Raw genomic sequence first — 27,566 nt, forward strand, 5'->3', positions numbered from 1 at the left:
TACGACTTGGCGCCGGGTGGCATGCTTGGTGACAGCCGGGAGGCAGCGGCAGACACACAGCAGGCATGGAGGGTGCAAGTCGCACCCGAGCGAGCCGTCAGCACACCCGGGACCCGGCAGCAATAATTCCCTTTGCAGCGCCACGGGTCTAATGAGTCTCAGCTGCCTGTGACTGTCTGTCTCAGTCACAGGCAGCCCAGCACAGTGCAGCCGCCTCCCCCTTTTCCTGTGCTGTGTGTGTGCAGCACGTGGCTCAGATGATCTATAGTGTGTGTGTGTATGTGGGGGGGTTCTGCATTGTGTGGGGGAGGAGGGGTTCTGCATTGTGTGTGGTTCTGCATTGTGGGGGGGTCTGTATTGTGTGTGTGTGTGTGTGTGGGGGGGGTTTCTGCATTGTGGGGGGGTCTGTATTGTGTGTGTGTGTGTGGGGGGGGGGGTTTCTGCATTGTGGGGGGGTCTGTATTGCGTGTGGGGGGTTCTGCATTGTGGGGGGGTCTGTATTGTGTGTGGTTCTGCATTGTGGGGGGGGGGGTCTGTATTGTGTGGGAGAGGAGGGGTTCTGCATTGTGGGGGGTCTGTATTGTGTGTGGTTCTGCATTGTGGGGGGGTCTGTATTGTGTGGGGGGGGGGGGTTTCTGCATTGTGGGGGGGTCTGTATTGTGTGGGGGGGGTTCTGCATTGTGGGGGGGTCTGTATTGTGTGTGGTTTTGCATTGTGGGGGGGTCTGTATTGTGTGGGGGGGGGTTTCGGCATTGTGGGGGGGTCTGTATTGTGTGTGGTTCTGCATTGTGGGGGAGTCTGTATTGTGTGTGTGGGGGGGGGGGGTTTCTGCATTGTGGGGGGGTCTTTATTGTGTGGGGGAGGGGGTTCTGCATTGTGGGGGGGTCTGTATTGTGTGGGGGGGGTCTGTATTGTGTGTGGGGGGGGGATCTGTATTGTGTGTCCGGGGGGTTCTGCATTGTGGGGGGGTCTGTATTGTGTGTGGGTCTGTATTGTGTGTGGTTCTGCATTGTGGGGGGGTCTGTATTGTGGGGGGGGTCTGCATTTTGGGGGGGTCTGTATTGTGTGTGGGGGGGGGGGGGGGTTTTGCATTGTGGGGGGGGGTCTGTATTGTGTGTGTGTGGGGGGTTCTGCATTGTGGGGGGGTCTGTATTGTGTGTGGGGGGGGGTTCTGCATTGTGGGGGGATCTGTATTGTGTGTGTGGGGGGGGGTCTGTATTGTGGGGGGGTCTGTATTGTGTGTGTGGGGGGTTCTGCATTGTGGGGGGATCTGTATTGTGTGTGGGTGGGTCTGTATTGTAAGGGGGGTTTGCACTGTAGGGGGGGACTGTAGGGGGATGGGTCTGCACTGTAGGGGGAGACTGTAGGGAGGTCTGCGTGACATGCAGGGGGTCCAGAACGGTTAGAGGGGTGTCTGTGTAACATATAGGTGTCTAGAGCTGTGGGGGGCTGTGAATTGTAAAGTGATGCAGAGTGTTGTATAATGTAAAGGGGTCCAGAGGTGCAGTTGTGGAGAGGGGTACACAGTAGTGACAGAGATATTGAAGGATGCAGGGGGCACAGTGGGATTTTAAATTTTACCGTGGGGGGGGGGCAGATATAGGATCCGTCCCGGGTGCCAAATGCTCTAGGTACAGCCAGGCCACAGGCGGATTCTGCAGGAATGACAGCGTGGGCGGCTGTCCCTGCCTTGTTAGGAGTCGGAGATCACTGTCACTGGCAGTCTGTGGGTTACTCATTAAGATTGCCGCCGCTCGGCAACAGTGCGGCGGCCATCTTTAAAACTGGACAAAGTACTGGCAGGCCACAGGCATATTCTGCCGGAAAGACGGCGTGGGCGGCTGTCCTTGCCTTGCTATGAGGAGCAGGAATGAGGAGCTCATATGCCATGCGCACTGAGAAGACAAAGGAGCGCAAGAATCCACAGAAGCAGGCGGCGGATGTAAAAACTTTTTTCTGTAAGTAAATTCTTTTTTTATAAATGCAGTGTACTGCTTATTGTCTGTTTTTGTATTTTCTTATTCTTATTTAAATAGGGTGTTTCTTAAAGGAACAGTAAATACAAAAGTTAAAAAATACTTTATTGTAATTATGTTTGATATTTGATAGTAAATTTACAGGTAGTGGTATTATACCATGTGATTTATTTTATATGTGGCGTTATTATACCATGTGATTTATTTTATATGTGCCATTATTATAGCGTGTGATTTATAGTATAGGCGGTGTTATTATAGCGTGTGATATACAGTATAGATGGCGTTATTATGTGAATAAAAGTTGTATTTTTATCATAACTTGTAATCTGTTTTTTGGGAATGGAAGGCTTTAAATGGAGCCGGTATTGGAGAAAGGTGTGTACACTGAAAGGGCGTGGTTATGGAGGGGCGTGGTTATGGAGGGGCGTGGTTACTGAGGGGGCGTGGTCACTAGGGGGCGCTGTAAATCTTTCTCGCACAGGGCGCCTAAAGGCCTAAGGCCGGCCCTGCTGCTGGTCCAGGCCGGGGGTCAGGGTCCATTGAAAAGCCTGTGGAGATAGTGCCCCTGGAGTGGCAGTCCAGGGGTGCCATACATTGCACGAGTGTTTGAGAGGGCACTTACTCGTATGGCACCATGGTCACGATCTCCACAAACACCCTTTTCACACCTCCCTCTAGGGCTGGGCCTTTTGGCTAGGACCAGAGGAATTTTTGTTTCCTGGCCGGAGGGCTGGCCAACGTATTGCACGATGGTCACTTTCCACTCACCTCTCCCACCTTCCTTCTCCCCTACTTTCTTTTTTATTTTACCCTCGTGTTTGTACACCTTGTGTGTGATTAGTAGGGTGCCGGTCCTCGGGCCAGCCCAGAAAGTCTTGGGAGCGGGTGGACATGGCCTTCTGGCTTAGTTCGCCTGCTCTCATGGGGTCTCCCTTCGGGGGAGCCCCACCAAGGAGGGTTCTGTTTTGGCAGACCCTCCAAGGAAGTTGGGTCCATGTCGGCTTTGGCTGCACGGACCACTGTTTACCTTAGTCCCCGTCTGGAGCGTAACACCCCGGGGGATCAGGGTTGTGTCCTTTTCGGAGGACCACTTGACGCAGCACCCGTTGCACTTTTTTGTGTATCACTCTTTATGTGTGTGTGCATTTTTTCTGCACCGGGTGAAGTTTTTGGGTTGTGTTATGCACGCCACAGGCTTTTCAATGGAAAAAAGGGTCTGGTATTGATTTTGGGGGACCCCACTCCATTTTTTTTTTTGGCATGGAGTTCCCATTAAAATCCTTACTAAACCCAAAGGGCCTGGTATGGACTGGTTTGTGCAAAAGTTATAGCGTCTACAAAATAGGGGATATATTTATGGCATTTTTATTAATAATTTTTACTAGTAATGGCGGTGATCATTTTTATCGGTATTGCGACATTGTGGCGTACACATGGGACACTTTTGACTATTTTGGGACCATTGTAATTTTTACAGCGATCAGTGCTATAAAAATGCACTGATTACTGTGAAAACGACACTGGCGGTGAAGGGGTTAAGTGTTTCCTAGGGAGTGATTACTACTGTGTGGGTGGGCGTGGCTTGGCGTGTGACGTCACTGATCGTCGTTCCCTATGACAGGGAACAGACGATCAGTGACACTCTCACTAGGAAGATCGGGGAAAGGTTTGTTTACACTTACCTCTCACCGTTCTTCAGCTCTGTGGCGCGGTCACGGAGGTCAGAACCGGCGACCTACGGCTGGGCTCTTAAAGGGCAATGTACCTGTACGTGATTGTGCCCAGCCGTGCCATTCTGCCGACGTATATCGGCGTGAGGCGGTCCACAAGTGGTTAAAGGAATATTTCATTTTTATTGTTTCACTTTACGCATTATTAAAATCACTGCTCCCGAAAAAACTGCAATTTATAAAAAAAAATTGCATTAATACATGTCCCCTGGGGCAGGACCCGGGGGCCCCAAACACTTTTTATGGCAATAACTTTCATATTGGCCTTTAAATGATTTTTCATGTTCGTGTCCCATAGACTTTAATAGGGTTTGCACAAATTTATTGCCTGTTCGCATATTCTAGTGAGAACCAAACCGGGTGGTGTTTGGCTCATCCCTATTGCACGGTATTTGTGCAGTGCAAATTATTGGGGAAAAATTCACTTTATTGAATTTTAGTGCGCACAGACACAGTGATAATAATGTGATAACATCCTCACACTTTGGAGACTTAAACAGAAAGTGATAATGAGGGGGAGGAGTCAATAACCCAATGATGGTGGTCTTCAGGATCAGTCCAGTCTTCATCTTGGTTGTTCTCCCCCCATTCTCACTCTCTGACCTCTGGTGGGGCTCAGCCCCATGTTATTCATGACTAAATCATGGACTAAATAAGGAAGTGCAGGACTTCTTGTGTTGGGAAGATGGCAATGAGTGATAGAGGGGGAGGGGACACTCGTCCAATAATCCCCTCATCACTGTCACTCCTATAAAAGACAGTTCTCGTTGTTTCCTCACTCTCTGACTAAGGTCCATGAATAAAGAAATGATCTGGTAGGAGATCAGAGGACCCATTTACTAGTTACCTTGAGGGGGAATTGTAAGATCCTCAGAGACAAAGCTGCCTGGTGTGGGCGGAGTCCTGGTTTAGGGGAACCAATCAGCTCATGTCTAGTAATAATCTTTGTATTTCTATTTTAGTAGATGGACGGGAGATGAGGAAAACCTCAGAGGATTGTCTCACTTTGTCTCCAGACTGTAAAGTAGAAGATGAGGACATCACACAGTATAGTCCAGGAGAAAACCCGACTACCTCAAATGTCCATCCGACACCACACAGTGTAGATGGACCATCTTATTCCTCTTATCCTGAGGAACCTCAGACTGTGCGGGACGGTGCCGGACCATCGTATTCCTCTTATCCTGAGGAACCTCAGACTGTGCGGGACGGAGCCGGACCATCGTATTCCTCTTATCCTGAGGAACCTCAGACTGTGCGGGACGGTGCCGGACCATCGTATTCCTCTTATCCTGAGGAACCTCAGACTGTGCGGGACGGTGCCGGACCATCGTATTCCTCTTATCCTGAGGAACCTCAGACCGTGCGTGATGGTGCCGGACCATCGTATTCCTCTTATCCTGAGGAACCTCAGACTGTGCGGGACGGTGCCGGACCATCGTATTCCTCTTATCCTGAGGAGCCTCAGACTGTGCGGGACGGTGCCGGACCATCGTATTCCTCTTATCCTGAGGAACCTCAGACCGTGCGTGATGGTGCCGGACCATCGTATTCCTCTTATCCTGAGGAACTTCAGACCGCCTGGGACAATGCTGGACCATCGTATTCCTCTTATCCTGAAGAACCTCAGACTGTGCGGGACGGTGCCGGACCATCGTATTCCTCTTATCCCGAGGAACCTCAGACTGTGCAGGAGGGTGCCGGACCACCGTATTCCTCTTATCCTGAGTAACCTCAGACTGTGCGGGACGGTGCCGGACCATCGTATTCCTCTTATCCTGAGGAACCTCAGACTGTGCGGGACGGTGCCGTCCTTCCAACAGATAAGAGGTTTTCCTGTACTGAGTGTGGAAAGTGTTTCCGTTTTATATCCCGTCTCAATGAGCATAAAAGATACACTCACACAGGTGAAAAGACGCATTCCTGTTCTAAGTGCGGGAAATGTTATGTACACAAATCACAGCTTGTCAGACATCACAGTTCTCACACGGGGGGAAAGCCGTATTCTTGTTCTGAGTGCGGGAAAAGTTTTTTAAGGAAGTCGCATCTTTGCAGACATCAGAGATTGCACACAGGAGAGAAGCCGTATTCCTGTCCTGAGTGCGGGAAATGTTTTTCACAGAAGTCCAATCTTTACACACATCAGAGATCACACACGGGTGAGAAGCCGTATTCCTGTTCTGAGTGCGGGAAATGTTTTGTACAAAAGTCAGAACTTGTCAGACATCATAAAATTCACACGGGTGAGAAGCCGTTTTCTTGTTCTGAGTGCTGGAAATCTTTTCCAAGGGAGTCACATCTTTGCAGACATCAGAAATTGCACACAGGAGAGAAACCGTATTCCTGTCCTGAGTGCGGGAAATGTTTTTCACAGAAGTCCAATCTTTACACACACCAGAGATCACACACGGGTGAGAAGCCATATTCCTGTCGTGGGTGCGGGAAACGTTTTTCAGCTAAGTCCAGTATTTCCTATCATCAGAGTTTTCACACGGGGGAGAAGCCCTGTCCCTGTTTTGTGTGAGGGAATTGTTCCTCACTGAAGTCCTGTCTTCCTGTACCTCAGGGGTACCACACAACCCTTGAGGTGTATTAGTGCCTTGAGTGCGGGAAATGTCTTGTATATGAATGTTGCTGGACATGTGGGGAAGAAGCACACCCTGATATACACCTCAGATATACTCCATGGCTGATCTTCATCATGTAAGAAACAGTTCATAGACCTCAACCGTAGCTTGACCTTTTGACAAAAATGTCCTATGGAATGAATGATACAACAGTGCCATCTAGAGGTTAGATTGGTAAATGTTTCTCCCATTGAAACATAGTATTGAGAAAGGGGGGCCACACGCTTGTGGGGATAAAAAAACATTATAAATAAAAAGGCAACAACATAAGAAACAGTTGATAAGGAGATCGGAGATCACCAAAGACATGGATGAAGTGTTGTACCGTGTTGGCCATTGATAGCAGGAGAAAAATAAAAATTGAGTCATTCCCTCTCATTGGCTGAGTACATTTTGTGGTGTTTAAAAAAAAAAATAGATCAACAAACGTGACGCATTTACTGATCCATGATGAATGTCGATTGTGTTTCATTTCATACAATAATTTCCTATGATCATTGGCACCATCTAGTGGTCATAATGCCGTATTGCTCTATTTTTTTTTCCTGGTGGAGGTATTTCAGGAAAAATACCTTACTATAGCCACTAGATGGAGCCGACGATCACTGGAAATATCTGTGTTAAATAAGTTACAATCAGAATTTATCACGGCTCGGAAAATGGTTGTCCCATTCGTCCCAAATATTTTTTTTGTAAATAGACCCCTTTGTTTACTATGTCAGGCATGGTTTCCTACAAATAGTATTTTTAATTTTATTTGTTGGGTGAGCAGAAGCCAGTGGAAGGATTGGTAGAGAGGGTGGAGGACACTGAGCAGAAGCCAGTGGAAGGATTGGTAGAGAGGGTGGAGGACACTGAATGGAAGCAAGTGGAGGGATTGGAAGAGAGGGTGGAGGACACTGAATGGAAGCCAATGGAGGGATTGGCAGAGAGGGGTGGAGGACACTGAATGGAAGCCAGTGGAGGGATTGGTACAGAGGGGTGGAGGACACTGAATGGAGGACAGTGGAGAAATTGGCAGAGAGGGGTGGAGGACACTGAATGGAAGCCAGTGGCGGGATTGGAAGAGAGGGGTGAAGGGCACTGAATGGAAGCCGATGGAGGGATTGGCAGAGAGGGGTGGAGGACACTAAATGGAAGCCAATTAAGGAATTGGTAGAGAGGGGTGGAGGACACTGAATGGAAGCCAATGGAGGGATTGGAAGAGAGGGTGAAGGACACTGAATGGAAGCCAGTGGAGGGATTGGTAGAGAGGGGTGGAGGACACTGAATTGAAGCCAGTGGAGGTATTGGCAGAGAGGGGTGGAGGACACTGAATGAAGGCCAGTGGAAGGATTGGCAGAAAAGGGTGGAGAACACTGAATGGAAGCCAGTGGAGGGATTGGAAGAGAGGGTGGAGGACACTGAATGGAAACCAATGGAGGGATTGGCAGAGAGGGGTGGAGGACACTGAAGCCAGTGGAGGGATTGGAAGAGAGGGTGGAGGACACTGAATGGAAGCCAATGGAGGGATTGGCAGAGAGGGGTGGAGGACACTGAATGGAAGCCAGTGGAGGGATTGGTACAGAGGGGTGGAGGACACTGAATGGAGGACAGTGGAGAAATTGGCAGAGAGGGGTGGAGGACACTGAATGGAAGCCAGTGGCGGGATTGGCAGAGAGGGGTGAAGGGCACTGAATGGAAGCCGATGGAGGGATTGGCAGAGAGGGGTGGAGGACACTAAATGGAAGCCAATTAAGGAATTGGTAGAGAGGGGTGGAGGACACTGAATGGAAGCCAAGGGAGGGATTGGCAGAGAGGGGTGGAGGACACTGAATTGAAGCCAGTGGGGGGATTGGCAGAGAGGGGTGGAGGACATTGAATGGAAGCCAATGCAGGGATTGGCAGAATAGGGGTGGAGGACACTGAATGGAAGCCAATGGAGGGATTGGCATAGAGGGGTGGAGGACACTGAATGGAAGCCAATGGAGGGATTGGCAGAGAAGGGTGGAGGACACTGAATGGAAGCGAATGGAGGGATTGGCAGAGAGGGGTGGCGGACACTGAATAGAAACCAATGGAGGGATTGGCAGAGAGGGGGGAGGACATTGGATGGAAGCCAGTGGTCTGGTTGGCAGAGAGGGGTGGAGGACACAAAATGGAAGCCAATGGAGTAATTGGCAGAGAGGGGTGGAGGACATTAGATGGAAGCCAATGGAGGGATTGGCAGAATAGGGGTGGAGGACACTGAATGGAAGCCAGTGGAGGGACTGGCAGAGAGGGGTGAAGGCCACTGAATGGAAGCCAATTGAGGGATTGGCAGAGAGGGGGAGGACATTGAATGGCAGCCAGTGGACTGGTTGGCAGAGAGGGGTGAAGGACACAGAATGGAAGCCAATGGAGTAATTGGCAGAGAGGGGTGGAGGACACTGAATGGAAGCCAATGGGGGGATTGGCAGAGAGGGGTGGAGGACATTGAATGGAAGCCAATGGAGGGATTGGAAGAGAGGGGGGAGGACATTGGATGGAAGCCAGTGGACTGGTTGGCAGAGAGGGGTGGAGGACACAGAATGGAAGCCAATCGAGTAATTGGCAGAGAGAGGTGGAGGACATTGAATGGAAGCCAATGGAGGGATTGGTAAAGAGGGGGGGAGGACATTAAATGGAAGCCAGTGGAGGGATTGGAAGAGAGGGGGGAGGACATTGAATGGAAGCCAATGGAGGGATTGGAAGAGAGGGGGAGGACATTGAATGGAAGCCAGTGGAGGGATTGGAAGAGAGGGGGGAGGACATTGAATGGAAGCCAGTGGAGGGATTGGCAGAGAGGGGTGGAAGACACTGAATAGAAGCCAACTGAGGGATTGGCAGAGAGGGGTGGAGGACACTAAATGGAGGCCAGTGGAGGGATTGGCAGAGAGGGGTGGCGACATTGAATAGAAGCCAGTGGACTGATTGGCAGAGAGGTGTGGCGACATTGAATGGAAGACAGTGGACTGATTGGCAGAGAGGGGTGGAGGACACTGACTATAAGCCAATGGAGGGATTGGCAGAGAGGGGTGGAGGACACTGAATGGAAGCCAACGGAGGGATTGGCAGAGAGGGGTGGAGGACACTAAATGGAGGACAGTGGAGGGATTGGCAGAGAGGGGTGGCGACATTGAATGGAAGCCAATGGACTGATTGGCAGAGAGGGGTGAAGGACACTGAGCGGCTGGTAAGGTGGATGAGCCTGGAAGCAGCATTCATGATGGACTGAAGGGGGGATAGCCGATGTAGAGGTAATCCAATGAGGAGGGAGTTGTAGTAGTCGAGGCGAGAGATAACCAGGGAGTGAATTAGGAGCTTTATGGTTTCATTGGTTAAAAAGGGGCGTATTCTGGAGATGTTGCGGAGGTTGAGTCGGCATCAGGAATGTGGTTGGATGTGGGGCCGAAAGGAGAGTTCAGAGTTACCCCTAGCACCCTGGCATGTGGGGACAGACTGATAGTTGTGACAGAGAAGTCAGGGGAAGGCACACGTGGGGGGTGGGGGAGGAAATATTATGAGCTCGTTTTTGGATAGATTGAGGAATTGGTGTGTCATCCAGGCTCATATGTCTGTGAAAGTGATGGGGTAAGCTGAAGGGTAACGAGAGACAGATTTGGGTGTCATCAGCATTGAAATCGTATTGGAAGCCATGGGAGGTGATCCAGGGAGGAGGTGTAGATCAAGAATAGGAGAGGTCCAAGGACAGAACCTTGGGGGACCCCAACGCTAAGGCCCGAGATTGGAGATGTGATGTGTCAGAGCAACGCACTGCACTACCGATCGCCACGCTGCGTGCCTTCGGGGGCATGTGTGAGTGGCTTATCCTGCTGGATGTCATGTGACGCCCAGTTAGGATACTGAAACCACCACCCGGCAATCATTTTGGTGGGCGGGATGTGGTTAAATACCATGCCCGGGGTCCTAATCCTTCCGATAACTGGCTTGTGTGAATGGGACATTGGCACTGATAAACAGGGCACTGATTATCAGTATCCTGATTATCAGTGCAGTCTCAACGCTGCCAATCAGTGCCCACCAGTGCTGCCAATCAGTGCTGCCAATCGGTGCTTATCAGTGATGCCAATCAGTGCCCCCTAATCAGTATCACCTATCAGCGCTTCTTATCATTGACCATCTGTGGCACCTATCAGCATACCTCCCAACCGTCCTGGATTTTGCGGGAAAGTCCCGCGATTCGCGGTAAATCCCACGGTCCCGCGAGCAGTGATATTTTCCCGCGAATTTGCGCCCCCCCGCGACTACCGCGATCCTGCAATTCGGTAAACCCCCCCGCTCAACAACTATGATCCGCGAAACCCCCCCCCCGCCCAACAACTTTGATCCGACCCCCCCCCCCGCTCAACAACTTTGATCCGTGGACCCCCCCCACCCCGCTCAACAACTTCGCTTGGGGGGTATGCTCATTTGTCCCTCATTCTGAAGTTGAAAAGTTGGGAGGTATGTATCAGTGTCAAGCAGTGCTGCCTGTCGGTGCCACCTATCAGTGCCCATCAGTGACACTTATCAGTGCCCATCGGTGCCACCTATCAGTGCCCATCAGTTCCGCCTATTAGTGCCCATCAGTGTTGCCTATCAGTGCCCAGTAGTGCAGACTATCAGTGCCATCCATCAATGCCTCCTATCAATGCCCATTAGTGCAGCCTATCAGTGCCCATCAGTGTTGCCTATCATTGTCACCTATCAGTGCCCATCAGCGAAAAATTACCTGTTTGGATTTTTTTTTTAACAAACCGAAAAATTGGGTCGTTTTCAAAACTTTCTATATTTTTTTCTTTATTTAGCAAAAAACAAACAAAAAAACCCCAGTGGTGATTGAATACCACAAAAAGAAAGCGCTAATTGTGTGTGTAGCGTGACCGCGCCATTGTCATTCAAAGTGTGACAGCGCTGGAAGCTGAAAATTGTCCTGGGCAGGAAGGGGGTGAAATTGCCCAGTAGGCAAGGGGTTAATGTTGCTAGCAGTTTTGGAGTATCCCAAACCCCGAGTTCTACAAGCAATTCAATACAAAAGACAAACCATGAGACTGTTTATTGGACGCGGAGTGAATGGACAGTTGCTTGGGTTGCTTGGGTGCTCTCCCCTGCGGGGAGAGCACTACACATCTATAGGGATATACAGTACAGTACATGCACACACAGCACAAGGCCGTGTTCAAACGCACTACGAGGTGTTTCTCGGGGCTGCAGTTCCTCTGAGCTCCACAAGATGGTGATCTCACTTCTACCCAGACAGGAAGTCTCTATGGAAGACAGGAAGTGATGTCAGATAAAGACAGGAAGTTCTATGAGGTACGAATAACCGAAGAAACATTGTTGGAAGTGGCAGCAGAGGAGGTAATAAGATCTTGGGGTAGATTCAGAAAGCAATTACGCCTGCGTATCCATAGATACGCAGCGTAATTGCTAAGTAGCGCCGGCGTATCTACTTTCTGTATTCAGAAAGCTCGATACGCTGACTGTAGCCTAAGATAGGACTGGCATAAGGCTCTTATGCCGTCGTATCTTAGGGTGCATTCTGACGCTGGCTGCTAGGTGGCGCAACCGTAGTTTGCATTAATTGCATACTCACGCCGATTCACAAACGTACGCGCGACCGGCGCTAGTTTTTTACGTCGTTTGCGTGCGTCGTTTTCGCCGTAAGGCTGCTCCTGCTATTAGGAGGCGCAGCCAATGGTAAGTATGGACGTCGTTCCCGCGTCACGATTTTCAAATTTTGCGTCGTTTGCGTAACTCGTTCGTGAATGGCGCTGGGCGCCTTTTACGTTCCTGTCTAAGCCAATGACGTCCTTGCGACGTCATTTACCGCAATGCAGGTCAGGAAATTTTCCAGACGGAGCATGCGCAGTACGTTCGGTGCGGGAACGCGCCTAATTTAAATGATCCACGCCCCCTACGGGATCATTTAAATTACGCGCGCTTACGCCGGCCCCTTTTATGATACGCCGCTGCAAATAACGGAGCAAATGCTTTGTGAATGAAGCGTAGCTCCAGTAATTTAGGGAGGCGTAGCGTAAAAACGATACGCTGCGCCGCCGTGTCAGTGCGCGCCCCTACCTGAATCTGGGCCCTTATTTTCTATTTACACCCAGTAACCCCGTCATGTCCGTCTTCTTCCTCCATAGTCACTGTGACGTCTTTTAGCTCCAGCAGATGATGATACACACATACATTATTATACCGGATTTATACCGTGCCAACAGTTTGCACAACATGAGGGCAGACAGTACAGTTTGAATACAATATAGTAGAGGAGGAATTAGCGGGCCCTGCTCGTTAGAGCTTACAGTCTAATATGATACACAAGGTAATAACTGGGGGGGGGATGGGCTGATGGAGGAAATGTAAGTTCAGTTGTTAGTTAGGAGTATGAAGGCTTCTCTGGAGAGAAGATTTTTTTAGTGTTTGTCTAAATGTGCACAGAGTAGGAGATAGTCATACAAATTGGGATAGGGAGTTCCAGAGGATGGACGAGGCTCGGGAGAAGTTCTGGAGCTGAGTACGGGAGGAGGTGACACAGGAGCTAACAGGAGGTCTTGGGAGGAACAATTAGGTTGGTATTATGAGACTAGGTTAGTGATGTAGCTCGGGACCAAGTTGTGAATGACTTTGGAAGTTGTTGTGAATGACTTTGAATTGAATTGGTTGGGTGAGCGGAAGCCAGTGGAGGGATTGATAGAGAGGGGTGGAGGGCACTGAATGGAGGCCAGTGGAGGGATTGGCAGAGAGGGGTGGAGGACACTGAATGGAGGGATTGGCAGAGAGGGATGGAGGACACTGAATGGAGGGATTGGCAGAGAGGGATGGAGGACACTGAATGGAGGGATTGGCAGAGAGGGATGGAGGACACTGAATGGAGGGATTGGCAGAGAGGGGTGGAGGACACTGAATGGAGGGATTGGCAGAGAGGGATGGAGGACACTGAATGGAGGGATTGGCAGAGAGGGATGGAGGACACTGAATGGAGGGATTGGCAGAGAGGGATGGAGGACACTGAATGGAGGCCAGTGGTGGGATTGGCAGAGAGGGGTGGAGGACACTGAATGGAGGGATTGGCAGAGAGGGATGGAGGACACTGAATGGAGGGATTGGCAGAGAGGGATGGAGGACACTGAATGGAGGGATTGGCAGAGAGGGATGGAGGACACTGAATGGAGGCCAGTGGAGGGATTGGCAGAAAGGGGTGGAGGACACTGAATGGAGGCCAGTGGAGGGATTGGCAGAGAGGGGTGGAGGACACTGAATGGAGGCCAGTGGAGGGATTGGCAGGGAGGGGTGGAGGACACTGAATGGAGGCCAGTGGAGGGATTGGCAGGGAGGGGTGGAGGACACTGAATGGAGGCCAGTGGAGGGATTGGCAGGGAGGGGTGGAGGACACTGAATGGAGGCCAGTGGAGGGATTGGTAGGGAGGGGTGGAGGACATTGAATGGATGCCAGTGGAGGGATTGGCAGAGAGGGGTGGAGGGCACTGAATGGAGGGATTGGCAGAGAGGGATGGAGGACACTGAATGGAGGGATTGGCAGAGAGGGATGGAGGACACTGAATGGAGGGATTGGCAGAGAGGGATGGAGGACACTGAATGGAGGCCAGTGGAGGGATTGGCAGAGAGGGGTGGAGGACACTGAATGAAGGCCAGTGGAGGGATTGGTAGAGAGGGGTGGAGGACACTGAATGGAAGCCAGTGGAGGGATTGGTAGAGAGGGGTGGAGGACACTGAATGGAGGCATTGGCAGAGAGGGGTGGAGGACATTGAATGGAGGCCAGTGGAGGGATTGGAAGAGAGGGGTGGAGGACACTGTATCAGAAACCTCAGCATGAAGTGAGGTTTAAATAAAGAGACCTGGCCAGTGGGGTGAGGAGGATTCTGGGAATGTCATTTGATTTTACTATTTGTGTTCAAATCTAGAGTTTTCCTCCTGTGAAGTCTGGAGATCATATGACCATCACATTTCCTCCACCTTCCTCCCTGATAGAATAGAGAAATACAAAGAAGATTCTAGAAGTCACCAGAGAGATCATCGAGCTGCTGACAGGAGAGGTGAGCGGTGCCGGGAAGGACGTCATGATGGAGAATCAGCCGCCCCTCACATTACTGGGTAAGAGGAGACTTTATTGTAAAGGAGAGAGCAGTACGGAGGCTCCACCTAGATCCCCCATCATCTGATAAACACATAGAAACAATGTATTCAGTCAGTGTGTGTGTTTCCTACAGATGGATCCAGTAATGGGAACCCACCAGAGAGATGTCCCCGTCCTCTGTATTCCCGGGATTCCACACAGGAAGGTCACACCATCCCCCACCATCATCAGGTAGATGAGGAACAATTATTGGTGGTTATAATTTATACACAATCATGTTTGTTACAATGAATGTTTTATTATATATTGCAGAGTGGAAACCTCGGGGATGATAAGTTTGTTGTTAAAGAAGAGTATAAAGAGGAGGAGGATGAGGAGTATGGAGTGATGGAGGAGTTTTCAGAAGGACACAAGGATATGATGGAGCCACCTAATTCCAGGAACCCACCAGAGAGATGTCCCCGTCCTCTGTATTCCCGGGATTCCACACAGGAAGGTCACACCATCCCTCACTGTTACAAGGTCGGTGGGGCGGAGCATCTAGAACATGGACTGGTGGAGATGATGTGTGGATTTTGTATGTAAGTTTATATCTTACAGATGATATTCTCTCTCATTCTCTTGGTTTAGAGTGGAGATCCAATCGATATAGAATTTGAGGTGAAATCAGAAGAAGAAGAGACGTATGTGAGGGATGATCAGCAGTCTATGGAGGAGGATGGAATAACGGGGACATTTATAGAGGAGGACACTCCTACAGAGATCAGCACAGGTGGGTCATTAACACTAAATCCATTCCTCCACCCATACTGCTCACTGATTGGTCCAGAGTAAGGCGGGGACTGGGTGGTATCAGCCTGTAATCCCCTGGTCACTTTCCTGAGCTGTGTTCCCCGTCCTGTATTCCTGTATTTCTCTTGGATAATCTTCCTTCTCTGTGCTGCAGACACAATTTATGTCTCTAGACTGGATTTATGGAGATTCTGGGGTTCAGCAAAATGTTGCTTTTCACCATAGTCATTGCTCAACCTAGGTACCGGGGGTATGTGTCTTGGGTCTTCTGCCCCATGCCAGGGTATAACAAGATCTCTGACAGAACAATTCTCCTGGGTTACTTGTTCTGTTATTTGCTGGCTGTGCCGGGTGGAGGGATATGTCTGTATAGTCTCAGACCCAAGTCACTGAGTGCAGTCTCAGGAGATGGGAGGCAGCGGTGTGGGATCTCTGCAACTTGTCTCCAGTAAACATTTAATCCACCACTGATTACTGAACACCAATATTATGAATCCTGACCTTTTACTATATACTCTATATTGTACATTACATACTCCTGACCCCTGCATTATATACTCTATATTGTACATTACATAATTCTGATACTATATAGTCCTATCTGTTGTATCTTATACAAAATGTTGTACATTACATAGTCCTGACTTCTCCTCTCTCCCCTCTGCTATATATACACATAATATGTATTCTCTTTTGTTACACCCATTTCCTACCAGTTGGACATTTTATATCTGATGATGTGATTGGAGCACAGACTTTTACATGTGATAATAATGTGATAACATCCTCCAACTTTAGAACCTTAAACAGAAAGTGATAATGAGGGGGAGGAGTCAATAACCCAATGATGGTGGTCTTCAGGATCAGTCCAATCTTCATCTTGGTTGTTTTCCCCCCATCCTCACTCTCTGACCTCTGGTGGGGCTCAGCCCCGCTGTTATTCATGACTAAATCATAGACTTAATAAGGAAGTGCAGGACTTCTTGTGTTGGGAAGATAGCAATGAGTGATAGAGGGGGTGGGGACACTTGTCCTATAATCCCCTCATCACTGTCACTCCTATAAAAGACAGTTCTCGTTGTTTCCTCACTCTCTGACTAAGGTCCATGAATAAAGAAATGATCTGGTAGGAGATCAGAGGACCCATTTACTAGTTACCTTGAGGGGGAATTGTAAGATCCTCAGAGACAAAGCTGCCTGATGTGGGCGGAGTCCTGGTTTAGGGGAACCAATCAGCTCATGTCTAGTAATAATCTTTGTATTTCTATTTTAGTAGATGGACGGGAGATGAGGAAAACCTCAGAGGATTGTCTCACTTTGTCTCCAGACTGTAAAGTTTCAGATGAGGACATCACACAGTATAGTCCAGGAGAAAACCCGACTACCTCAAATGTCCATCCGGCACCACACAGTGTAGAATCCAGTCTTCATGAACATAAAATATCTCACACAGGTGAGAAGCCAAATTCTTGTTCTGAGTGCGGGAAATGTTTTTCATCTAAGTCCAGTCTTTACAGACATCAGAGGTTGCACACGGGTGACACACCGTTTCCCTGTACTGAGTGCAGGAAATGTTTTGTACAAAAATCAGATCTTGTCATACATCAGAGGTCTCACACGGGTGAGAAGCCGCATTCCTGTTCCGAGTGCGGGAAATGTTTTGTACAAAAATCAGAACTTGTCAGACATCAGAGGTCTCACACAGGAGAGAAGCCGCATTCCTGTTCCGAGTGCGGGAAATGTTTTGTACAAAAATCACATCTTGACGTACATCAGAGGTCGCACACGGGTGAGAAGCCGTATTTCTGTCCTGAGTGCGGAAAATGTTTTTCAGAAAAGTTTGCTCTGTACAGACATCAGAGACTGCACACAGGTGAGAAGCCGCATTCCTGTTCCGAGTGCGGGAAATGTTTTGGACAAAAATCACAGCTTGTCACACATCAACGTTCTCACACAGGGGAAAAGCCGTATTCTTGTTCTGAGTGCGGGAAACTTTTTTCAATGACGTCACATCTTTATAGACATCAGAGGTCTCACACGGGTGAGAAGCCTTATTCCTGTCCTGAGTGCGGGAAATGTTTTTCACTGAAGTCCCATCTTTACCGTCATCAGAGATTGCACACGGGGGAGAAGCCGTTTCCCTGTACTGAGTGCAGGAAATGTTTTGTAGAAAAATCAGAACTTGTCAGACATCAGAGATCACACACGGGGGAGAAGCCGCATTCCTGTCCTGAGTGCGGGAAATGTTTTTCAAGGAAGTCCAATCTTTACAGACATCAGAGATCGCACACAGAGTAGAAGCCGTATTCCTGTCCTGAGTGAGGGAAATGTTCCTCACTGAAGTCCTGTCTTCCTGTACATCAGGGGTCCCACACAACCCTTGAGGTGTATTAGTGAGTGCGGGAAATGTCTTGTATATGAATGTTGCTGGACATGTGGGGAAGAAGCACACCCTGATATACACCTCAGATATACTCCATGGCTGATCTTCATCATGTAAGAAACAGTTGATAAGGAGATCAGAGATCACCAAAGACATGGATGAAGTGTTGTACCGTGTTGGCCATTGATAGCAGGAGAAAAATAAAAATTGAGTCCTTACCTCTCATTGGCTGAGTACATTTTCTGGTGGAAGATTTCACAAACACTTACAGGTCTGTTTTAAAACAAAATAGTTCAACAAATGTGATAAACATTCGCTGAGCCGTGATGAACGTTGGTCGTGTTTTATTTCATACAATGATTTCCTATCATCATTGGCTCCATCCAGTGGTCATAATTCAGTATTGCTCTATTTTTTTCTGATGAATGTATATCAAGAATATTTCCACTAGATGGAACTAACCATCGTAGAAAATGACTGTGTTTGTTAAAACAGAACTCCGGGTTAAAACTTTTTTTCCATGTTCTCGTTGCTGATCTCCTACATTCACCAACTATGTCAGCCATGTTCTTCTGAGCTCTGTAGTTCCTTTTTAAAGCGAAGGTTCACCCTAAAACAATTATATACCATTACATCCAGCATACTTCCGCCATCTACAGTATGCTGGTTTTTTTTGCCGTACGTACATACCGTTTTATCGTTATTTTCCCCCCGGCTTCCGGCTCCCGCGGGAGTGGGCGTTCCTATTCAGAGGTTAGATGATTGACGTCTGGTGAAAAACTTCCCTTGGAGCATAAGGCGCGTCACCAGTTTTCCGTAAATAGCCGACCTGCGAGTCGGCTCTATATGGCGCCCGCCGTGTAGCGTTGACTGCGCAGGCGCCGTATAGAGCCGACTTGCAGGTCGGCTATTTACGGAAAACTGGTGACGCGCCTTATGCGCCAAGGGAAGTTTTTCACCAGACGTCAATCATCTAACCTCTCAATAGGAACGCCCACTCGCACGGGAGCCGGAAGCCGGGGGGAAAATAACAATAAAACTGTATGTACGGCAAAAAAAAAAACAGCATGCTGTAGATGTCAGAAGTATGCTGGATGTAATGGTATATAGATGTTTTTTTAGGATGAACCTCTGCTTTAATAGCCTGCCTGCTGAACTTGCTGAAAAAAAACGTTATTGCCTGGTGATTTCCTGTTTGCAAGACCGCTGGCTGCTATCCCTCCATAACCTCAGCCAGCGGTCTGAGGTCCCTTCTAGTCCTCTGAAAGTGAGCAGTGAGTTGTACTTCCACCTGGCTCGCTGTAGTGGGCAGAGGGGGGTCTCGCAGTCCCTGGCCTGTGCCACTCATAGAGGGGGTGTCCTCCTCCTCTGCTCCCTCCTCCTCCTCGCCAGAACCCCGCCCCTGATGATCTGCACTGGTGACACCACAATGATGGGATCTGATGATCTGCACTGGTGACACCGCAATGATGGGATCTGATGATCTGCACTGGTGACACTGCAATGATGGGATCTGATGATCTGCACTGGTTACACCGCAATGATGGGATCTGATGATCTGCACTGGTGACACCGCAATGATGGGATCTGATGATCTGCACTGGTGACACCGCAATGATGGGATCTGATGATCTGCACTGGTGCCACCGCAATGATGGGATCTGATGATCTGCACTGGTGACACCACAATGATGGGATCTGATGATCTGCACTGGTGACACCGCAATGATGGGATCTGATGATCTGCACTGGTCACACCACAATGATGGGCACTGATAATCTGCACTGGTGACACCGCACTGATGATCAGCACTGGTGACACCGCACTGATAACTGCTAATCTGCACTGATGACACTGCAATGATGGGCACTGATAAGATGCACTGGTGACACCGCACTGATAAGCTGCAGTGATGAAGCTGCACTGTTGAGACCGCACTGATGTGCACTGAAAAGCATGCACTCCCCCCCAACCAAACCAGGACACAAGCCCTCATTCCTCAATACATCAATAGTTCCTAGAGACACTGAGGCGGCTTCCTTAGGAACCAATGAAAGTGGGATGCTTGCATGGACAGAAGCAGGAGAAATATTAGTTCTATATATGATTTTCAGCTCCCATTGAACAAGGGTCCAAATGGGCTAACGTTCTGGTATTCGTCAAAACATCCAAAAAGCCAGTTTGGTCCAAAACTAGGTTCGGATTGAGCTATCAGCTCATCCCTAGATGCCAGTTGCTACTGAGAGACAGAAAGTGTTTATTACCTGAAACCCTAAAAACCTTTGCAAGAACCCAGGCTGGGAAATTCTGGACCAGTCGGAAATATATTTCTCTCTTGGTAGGAGAGGAGATGAGTGAGTGAGTGAGAAACGTATATAGCGCAATACATGCGAACTGAATCGCCTCTGGGCGCTTAGTATCCGTTCCCTACTGTCCTTTTGCCTTCAGAAAAGATGGGTTTTGAGTTTTTCTCTGAAGGCCAGGTGATTCACCTCCATTCCGATGCTGGTTGGTAGAGCGTTCCATAGTCTAGGTCCTTGGACTGCAGATGATCCTATCTACAAGGCCGTGTTCAAACTACTAGAGATTTCTTGGGGCTGCAGTTCCTCTGAGCTCCACAAGAAGCTGATCTCACCTCTACCCAGAGAGGAAATCTCTATGAAAGACAGGAAGTGATGTCAGATATCAATAGGAAGTTCCAGGTGAGAGGTGAGTCGGGAGGAAGTAAAGAGGAGGAGACGTTGCTGGAAGTGGCAGGAGAGAAGGTAATAAGATATTATTTACCATTTACACCCAGTAACCCCCCAACGTCATGTCCGTCCTCTTCCTCCATAATCACTGTGACATCTTTTATCTCCAGCAGATGATGATACACACATATATAGTGTGGAAATCTAGATTAATCCCTTCAGGGTCAGAACATTTCCCCACTTACGGGGCCCAAACATTTCCTTCATTTTGGAGATAAATTCTAGTAATATGTTCCTCTATTGAAACAGCACTGACAATAAATAGACAAGACAATGACCATACATGGCCTACAAAGGGCAATTATTACAGGGCAATTATTACACGACACAGGCAGCCAATGGAAAATCATTACAATATGCAGTCAACACAATGATGGAGTGTCGGGGTCGGGAGTATGGAGCATAGAGCCCCTTACATTGCTGGTCAGGCAGAAGAAAACTTTCCCCAGCCTGCAATGAAGAATATGTTCCGTCATGGTGTCAGAGGGAGGACAATACTGAGGGTTCTGAGGGAAGTAGAGGAGCCGAGGGGTCTCTGAGAAGTAATGGAAAGCTGATGGACTTTAAGGGCCCCTTAGTGGGTAGTGGGGAGCCTTGCAGTCAGAGTTCTGGCAATTATCCTGATTAGCTGGTAAAACAAACAAGGAGGTTCCCCTTCCTGGACATCATGATGACCCTATGTTGACCTCACATCGCTGACAAAAGAAGGATCGTATTTATCATTCCTTATCTGCCGATCTAAAACTAATATAAACCAGTTGAGAAATAAAACAAACCCAACAGAGAAAAGACAATTTTTTATCCGGCAGGTCCTGGGACATTGAAAATGTAACAACATTGAACAGTCCAAATTAAATGTGTCTTCATGGGGGCCGTAGCCCTAAAATGTAAAACAATCCTCCTATTAAAACCCCCCCCTCCCCCTCCACACACACACACATCCTAATATTGTGTGACCAATACCATACAAAGAAGTCTTACTTCAATTTCCCAAAGTTATCCATCTACAAGGAGACCTGTATAGATCAAATGAGGATGGAGGAGGACCGGAGTCACGTGACTGAGAGGATACTAAACTTCACCCTGAAGATCATCTACCTGCTGACCGGAGAGGTGAGGAGGATTCTGGGAGGTGACATGACATCACTCTCCTGTCTATTAATAAAACACAGACCTGACCGGAGGTGAGGAGGATTCTGGGAGGTCACATGACATCACTCTTATCTCTATTAATAAAACACAGACCTGACTGGAGAGGTGAGGAGGATTCTGGGAGGTCACATGACATCACTCTTATCTCTTTTAATAAAACACAGACCTGACCGGAGAGGTGAGGAGGATTCTGGGATTCTAACATGATATTCCTATTGGTTCTCCAATACAGAGATTTCCTCTTGTGAAGTCAGGTGATCATATGACCATCACAGTGCCTCCATGTGACTCCCTAAAACCTGAGAGACACAACATGGAGAAGATTCTAGAAATCACCAAGAAGATGATGGAGCTGCTGACAGGAGAGGTGAGCGGTAGATATGTGCATTCCCGTTCGTACGAATGTTATTTTCGTACCCGCAGAATAATGTGTACATACGAAAAAATTAAAGCACCAAAATACGAAAACGACGGGATTACGAATGAGCCGCATAACGAACAACCGCAAATACGAAACGAACGATCTGACGAAAATACGACAAAACGAAAACGGCAAAAGAACGAAAATTACATCTATAACAAAAGATTTGCATTCTGTATCTTGTTTGAATCCCCTCTCTGCTCGTATCCTCAGCCGTATGTTCACACGACATCCACAACAAAAGATTTGCATTCTGTATCTTGTTTGAATCCCTTCTCTGTTCGCACCCTCAGTCGTATGCTCACACGACATCCACAACAAAAGATTTGTATTTTGAATTCCTTTTTTCTGTTTGTATTTTGGATTCAACAGAATGCAAATCTTTTGCCACAGATGTCACATGAACACACGACCGAAAACACCAAAAGAAAAAGGACCCAAAACACAGAATGCAAATCCCTTGCCACAGATGTAATTTTTGTTTTTTTGAATGGGCAGTGAGTTTAGTTAGTAAAGCAGCTTCTCTTTTGTGCTGAGTAGTACAGTAAAGCCAAATAAACTTTTCTGTGGATTTTCATCTGAAGGGAGATCAGTTGGCCAGACTTTTGAACCCAAAAATGGTTTTCTGATGGAGTTTAAAAACAAACAAATTTTCGGAGAACGAACGGAAAACTATCGTTTTTATGTTTGTTGTTAAAAAAGTCTGACCAAGTGTATGGGGCTTAACAATAGTTAATATGGATGAGCCGCGTGTTGAAAGTGCCTTTTTCTGTTCGTATTCTCAGTCGCATGTTCATATGACATCTATAACAAATTGTCATAGATGTCACACGAACACACGATCGAAAACACGAACAGAAAAAGGAATCCAAAACACAGAATGCCAAAAACAGGGGGAAGGGGAATGACATATAGGCACTCACATTAGCCCACATCCGAAATGGTAGTTCAAAAAAGAAGGAGGTTGTACTACACTAGGTAGTGACGTGGCAGACTTTCAAAGGCAATCACAGGGACATTACGGGTAATATAAAAATAAATTTAATTACAAAAATATATATAAATACAAATCAATTTCAATAAATGTTGAGGAAATTACATAGATACATATTATTGAGCAATATGGTCGTCTCGCCGACGCGTTTCGCCTTACGGCTTCTTCAGGACGAGTTTTGAGATTTTATGAAGATATTGCTACTTGCGTACGTCAAAAGGTTGGTGGCCGTCCATATCCATCAAGGATCATTGAAATCACGGGTAAACGAGTACCAGGTGATAAGTTGATAAGCCCAATGAGAGGAGGAAATCTCCTAAATGATGTGTAGGGGCCACAGCGAAAATAAGTTGCTGGTTCTGAAAATAGAGACAAATGAGCAAAACCGGGACCAGCAAGGCAAAGGGCAGGTGAGGAAGAGCCTGGAGGAAAAGCAGATTCCCATATAAGGCAGTCACACTGCACTGTCCATCAAAGGACAAACCGGAGCACAGGCTGCTACCCCCCCCGGGACACAACATACCTCTAAGGCTGCAAGGCTTTTAAAACCCTCCGGTTTGTCCTTTGATGGACAGTGCAATGTGACTGCCTTATATGGGAATCTGCTTTTCCTCCAGGCTCTTCCTCACCTGCCCTTTGCCTTGCTGGTCCCGGTTTTGCTCGTTTGTCTCTATTTTCAGAACCAGCAACTTATTTTCGCTGTGGCCCCTACACATCATTTAGGAGATTTCCTCCTCTCATTGGGCTTATCAACTTATCACCTGGTACTCGTTTACCCGTGATTTCAATGATCCTTGATGGATATGGACGGCCACCAACCTTTTGACGTACGCAAGTAGCAATATCTTCATAAAATCTCAAAACTCGTCCTGAAGAAGCCGTAAGGCGAAACGCGTCGGCGAGACGACCATATTGCTCAATAATATGTATCTATGTAATTTCCTCAACATTTATTGAAATTGATTTGTATTTATATATATTTTTGTAATTAAATTTATTTTTATATTACCCGTAATGTCCCTGTGATTGCCTTTGAAAGTCCGCCACGTCACTACCTAGTGTAGTATAACCTCCTTCTTTTTTGAAAAAACACAGAATGCAAATCATTGACGAAATTTATTGTCTAACAAGTAACGAACATGAATTAAACAGAATAACGAACCATCCCGCATGTACGAAAATAAAACGGTAACGAAAATACGAAACGATCGGAATACGAAAAAATCTCGTCGTACGAAAAACGAACGGGAACGAACCTACGGAACGATATGAAACAGAACAAAAAAAAACAAAAAAAAATTCTGTGCACATGTCTAGTGAGCGGTGCCGGGAATTCTGGGACATTATCCAGTAACAGACAAGGGGTGTGTCTGGATGGTGACTGTATCATTGTGTGTGTCAGGTTCCTATAAGGTGTCAGGATGTCACTGTCTATTTCTCCATGGAGGAGTGGGAGTATTTAGAAGGACACAAGGATCTCTACAAGGACGTCATGATGGAGAATCAGCCGCCCCTCACATCACCGGGTAAGAGGAGACTTTATTGTAAAGGAGAGAGCAGTACGGAGGCTCCACCTAGATCCCCCATCATCTGATAAACACATAGAAACAATGTATTCAGTCAGTGTGTGTGTTTCCTACAGATGAATCCAGTAATGGGAACCCAGCAGAGAGATGTCCCCGTCCTCTGTATTCCCGGGATTCCACACAGGAAGGTCACACCATCCCCCACCATCATCAGGTAGGTGAGGAACAATCACTGGTAGTTATAATTTATACAGAAACATGTGTGTTACAATGAATGTTTTATAATATATTGCAGAGTGGAAACCTCAGGGATGATAAGTTTGTTGTTAAAGAAGAGATAAAAGAGGAGGATGAGGAGTATGGAGTGATGAAGAAGTTTTCAGAAGGACACAAGGATATGATGGAGCCACCTAATACCAGAAACCCACCAGAGAGATGTCCCCGTCCTCTGTATTCCCGGGATTCCACACAGGAAGGTCACACCATCCCTCATTGTTACAAGGTTGGTGGGACGGAGAATCTAGAACATACACTTACAGTGACAATGTGTGGATTTTTTATGTGATCTCACAATATTAAAGCTCTTATTTTACAGATGATATTCTCTCTCATTCTCTTGGTTTAGAGTGGAGATCCAATCGATATAGAATTTGAGGTGAAATTCGAAGAAGAAGAAGAGACGTTTGTGAGGGATGATCAACAGTCTATGGAGGAGGATGGAATAACGGGGACATTTATAGAGGAGGACACTCCTACAGAGATCAGCACAGGTGGGTCATTAACACTAAATCCATTCCCCCACCCATACTGCTCACTGATTGGTCCAGAGTAGGGCGGGGACTGGGTGATATCAGCCTGTAATCCCCTGGTCACTTTCCTGAGCTGTGTTCCCCGTCCTGTATTCCTGTATTTCTCTCGGATAATCTTCCTTCTCTGTGCTGCAGACACAATTTATGTCTCTAGACTGGATTTATGGAGATTCTGGGGTTCAGCAAAATGTTGATTTTTCACCATAGTCATTGCTCAATGTAGGCATCGGGGGTATGTTCCTTGAGTTTTCTGCCAAATGCCAGGGTATAACAAGATCTCTAACCGAACAATTCTCCCGGGGTTACTTGCTCTGTTATTTGCTGGCTGTGCCGGGTGGAGGGATATGTCTGTATAGTCTCAGACCCAAGTCACTGAGTGCAGTCTCAGGAGATGGGAGGCAGCGGTGTGGGATCTCTGCAACTTGTCTCATGAAAACATTTCATCCACCACTGATTACTGAATACCAATATTATGAGTCCTGACCATTCACTATATACTTTATATTGTACATTACATACTCTTGACTTCTCCTCTCTCCCCTCCACCCACTGATATATATACACATAATATGTATTCTCTTTTGTTACACCACATTTCCTACCAGTTGGACATTTTATATCTGATGATGTGATTGGAGCACAGACTTTTACATGTTGATAATAACGTGATAACATCCTCCAACTTTAGAACCTTCAACAGAAAGTGATAATGAGGGGGAGGAGTCAATAACCCAATGATGGTGGTCTTCAGGATCAGTCCAGTCTTCATCTTGGTTGTTCTCCCCCCATCCTCACTCTCTGACCTCTGGTGGGGCTCAGCCCCGCTGTTATTTATGACTAAATCATAGACTTAATAAGGAAGTGCAGGACTTCTTGTGTTGGGAAGATAGCAATGAGTGATAGAGGGGGAGGGGACACTCGTCCTATAATCCCCTCCTCACTGTCACTCCTATAAAAGACAGTTCTCGTTGTTTCCTCACTCTCTGACTAAGGTCCATGAATAGAGAAATGATCTGGTAGGAGATCAGAGGAGCCATTTACTAGTTACCTTGAGGGGGGAATTGTAAGATCCTCAGAGACAAAGCTGCCTGATGTGGGCGGAGTCCTGGTTTAGGGGAACCAATCAGCTCATGTCTAGTAATAATCTTTGTATTTCTATTTTAGTAGATGGACGGGAGATGAGGAAAACCTCAGAGGATTGTTTCACTTTGTCTCCAGACTGTAAAGTTTCAGATGAGGACATCACACAGTATAGTCCAGGAGAAAACCCGACTACCTCAAATGTCCATCCGGCACCACACAGTGTAGAATCCAGTCTTCATGAACATAAAATATCTCACACGGGTGAGAAGCCAAATTCTTGTTCTGAGTGCGGGAAATGTTTTTCATCTAAGTCCAGTCTTTACAGACATCAGAGGTCTCACACGGGAGAGAAGCCGCATTCCTGTCCTCAGTGCCGGAAATGTTTTGTACAAAAATCACATCTTGACGTACATCAGAGATTGCACACGGGTGAGAAGCCGTATTCCTGTCCTGAGTGCGAAAAATGTTTTTCAGACAAGTCTACTCTGTACAGACATCAGAGACTGCACATAGGTGAGAAGCCGCATTCCTGTTCCGAGTGCGGGAAATGTTTTGGACAAAAATCACAGCTTGACGTACATCAGAGATTGCACACGGGTGAGAAGCCGTATTTCTGTCCTGAGTGCGGAAAATGTTTTTCAGACAAGTCTACTCTGTACAGACATCAGAGACTGCACATAGGTGAAAAGCCGCATTCCTGTTCCGAGTGCGCGAAATGTTTTGGACAAAAATCACAGCTTGTCACACATCAACGTTCTCACACAGGGGAAAAGCCGTATTCTTGTTCTGAGTGCGGGAAACTTTTTTCAAGGAAGTCACATCTTTATAGACATCAGGGATCTCACACGGGGGAGAAGCCTTATTCCTGTCCTGAGTGCGGGAAATGTTTTTCACTGAAGTCCCATCTTTACAGACATCAGAGATTGCACACGGGGGAGAAGCCTTATTCCTGTCCTGAGTGTGGGAAATGTTTTTCACTGAAGTCCCAACTTTACAGACATCAGAGATCTCACACAGGTGAGAAGCCGTTTCCCTGTACTGAGTGCAGGAAATGTTTTGTACAAAAATCAGACCTTGTCAGACATCAGAAGTCTCACACGGGAGAGAAGCCGCATTCCTGTCCTGAGTGCGGGAAATGTTTTTCAAGGAAGTCCAATCTTTACAGACATCAGAGATCTCACACGGGGGAGAATCCGTATTCCTGTCCTGAGTGA

General features: G+C 47.5%; 1 protein-coding gene across 1 annotated transcript; it reads left to right on the forward strand.

The window, feature by feature from the left end:
- The first annotated feature begins 1,870 nt into the window (after nt 1-1,870).
- On the forward strand, nt 1,871-27,566 carry LOC120910585 (zinc finger protein 260-like). Its single transcript, XM_040322344.1, has 4 exons — nt 1,871-1,958; nt 5,617-6,174; nt 16,825-17,508; nt 26,764-27,566. Exons 1-4 carry the CDS (start codon nt 1,871-1,873, stop codon nt 27,564-27,566), a joined length of 2,133 nt encoding a protein of 710 aa, XP_040178278.1.

Source organism: Rana temporaria, chromosome 8, assembly GCF_905171775.1.
Source record: "Rana temporaria chromosome 8, aRanTem1.1, whole genome shotgun sequence".
In the NCBI taxonomy this organism is placed as follows: domain Eukaryota; kingdom Metazoa; phylum Chordata; class Amphibia; order Anura; family Ranidae; genus Rana; species Rana temporaria.

Bases quoted from the DNA above. Each gene is read 5' to 3' on its own strand.
- LOC120910585 (XM_040322344.1), top strand. From the start codon at position 1,871: ATGAGGAGCTCATATGCCATGCGCACTGAGAAGACAAAGGAGCGCAAG. The intron at 1,959-5,616 runs GTAAGTAAATTC...ACACTCACACAG, and splicing joins GGATGTAAAAACTTTTTTCT to GTGAAAAGACGCATTCCTGT. The intron at 17,509-26,763 runs ATCAGAGATCGC...ATCTTGACGTAC, and splicing joins GAAGTCCAATCTTTACAGAC to ATCAGAGATTGCACACGGGT.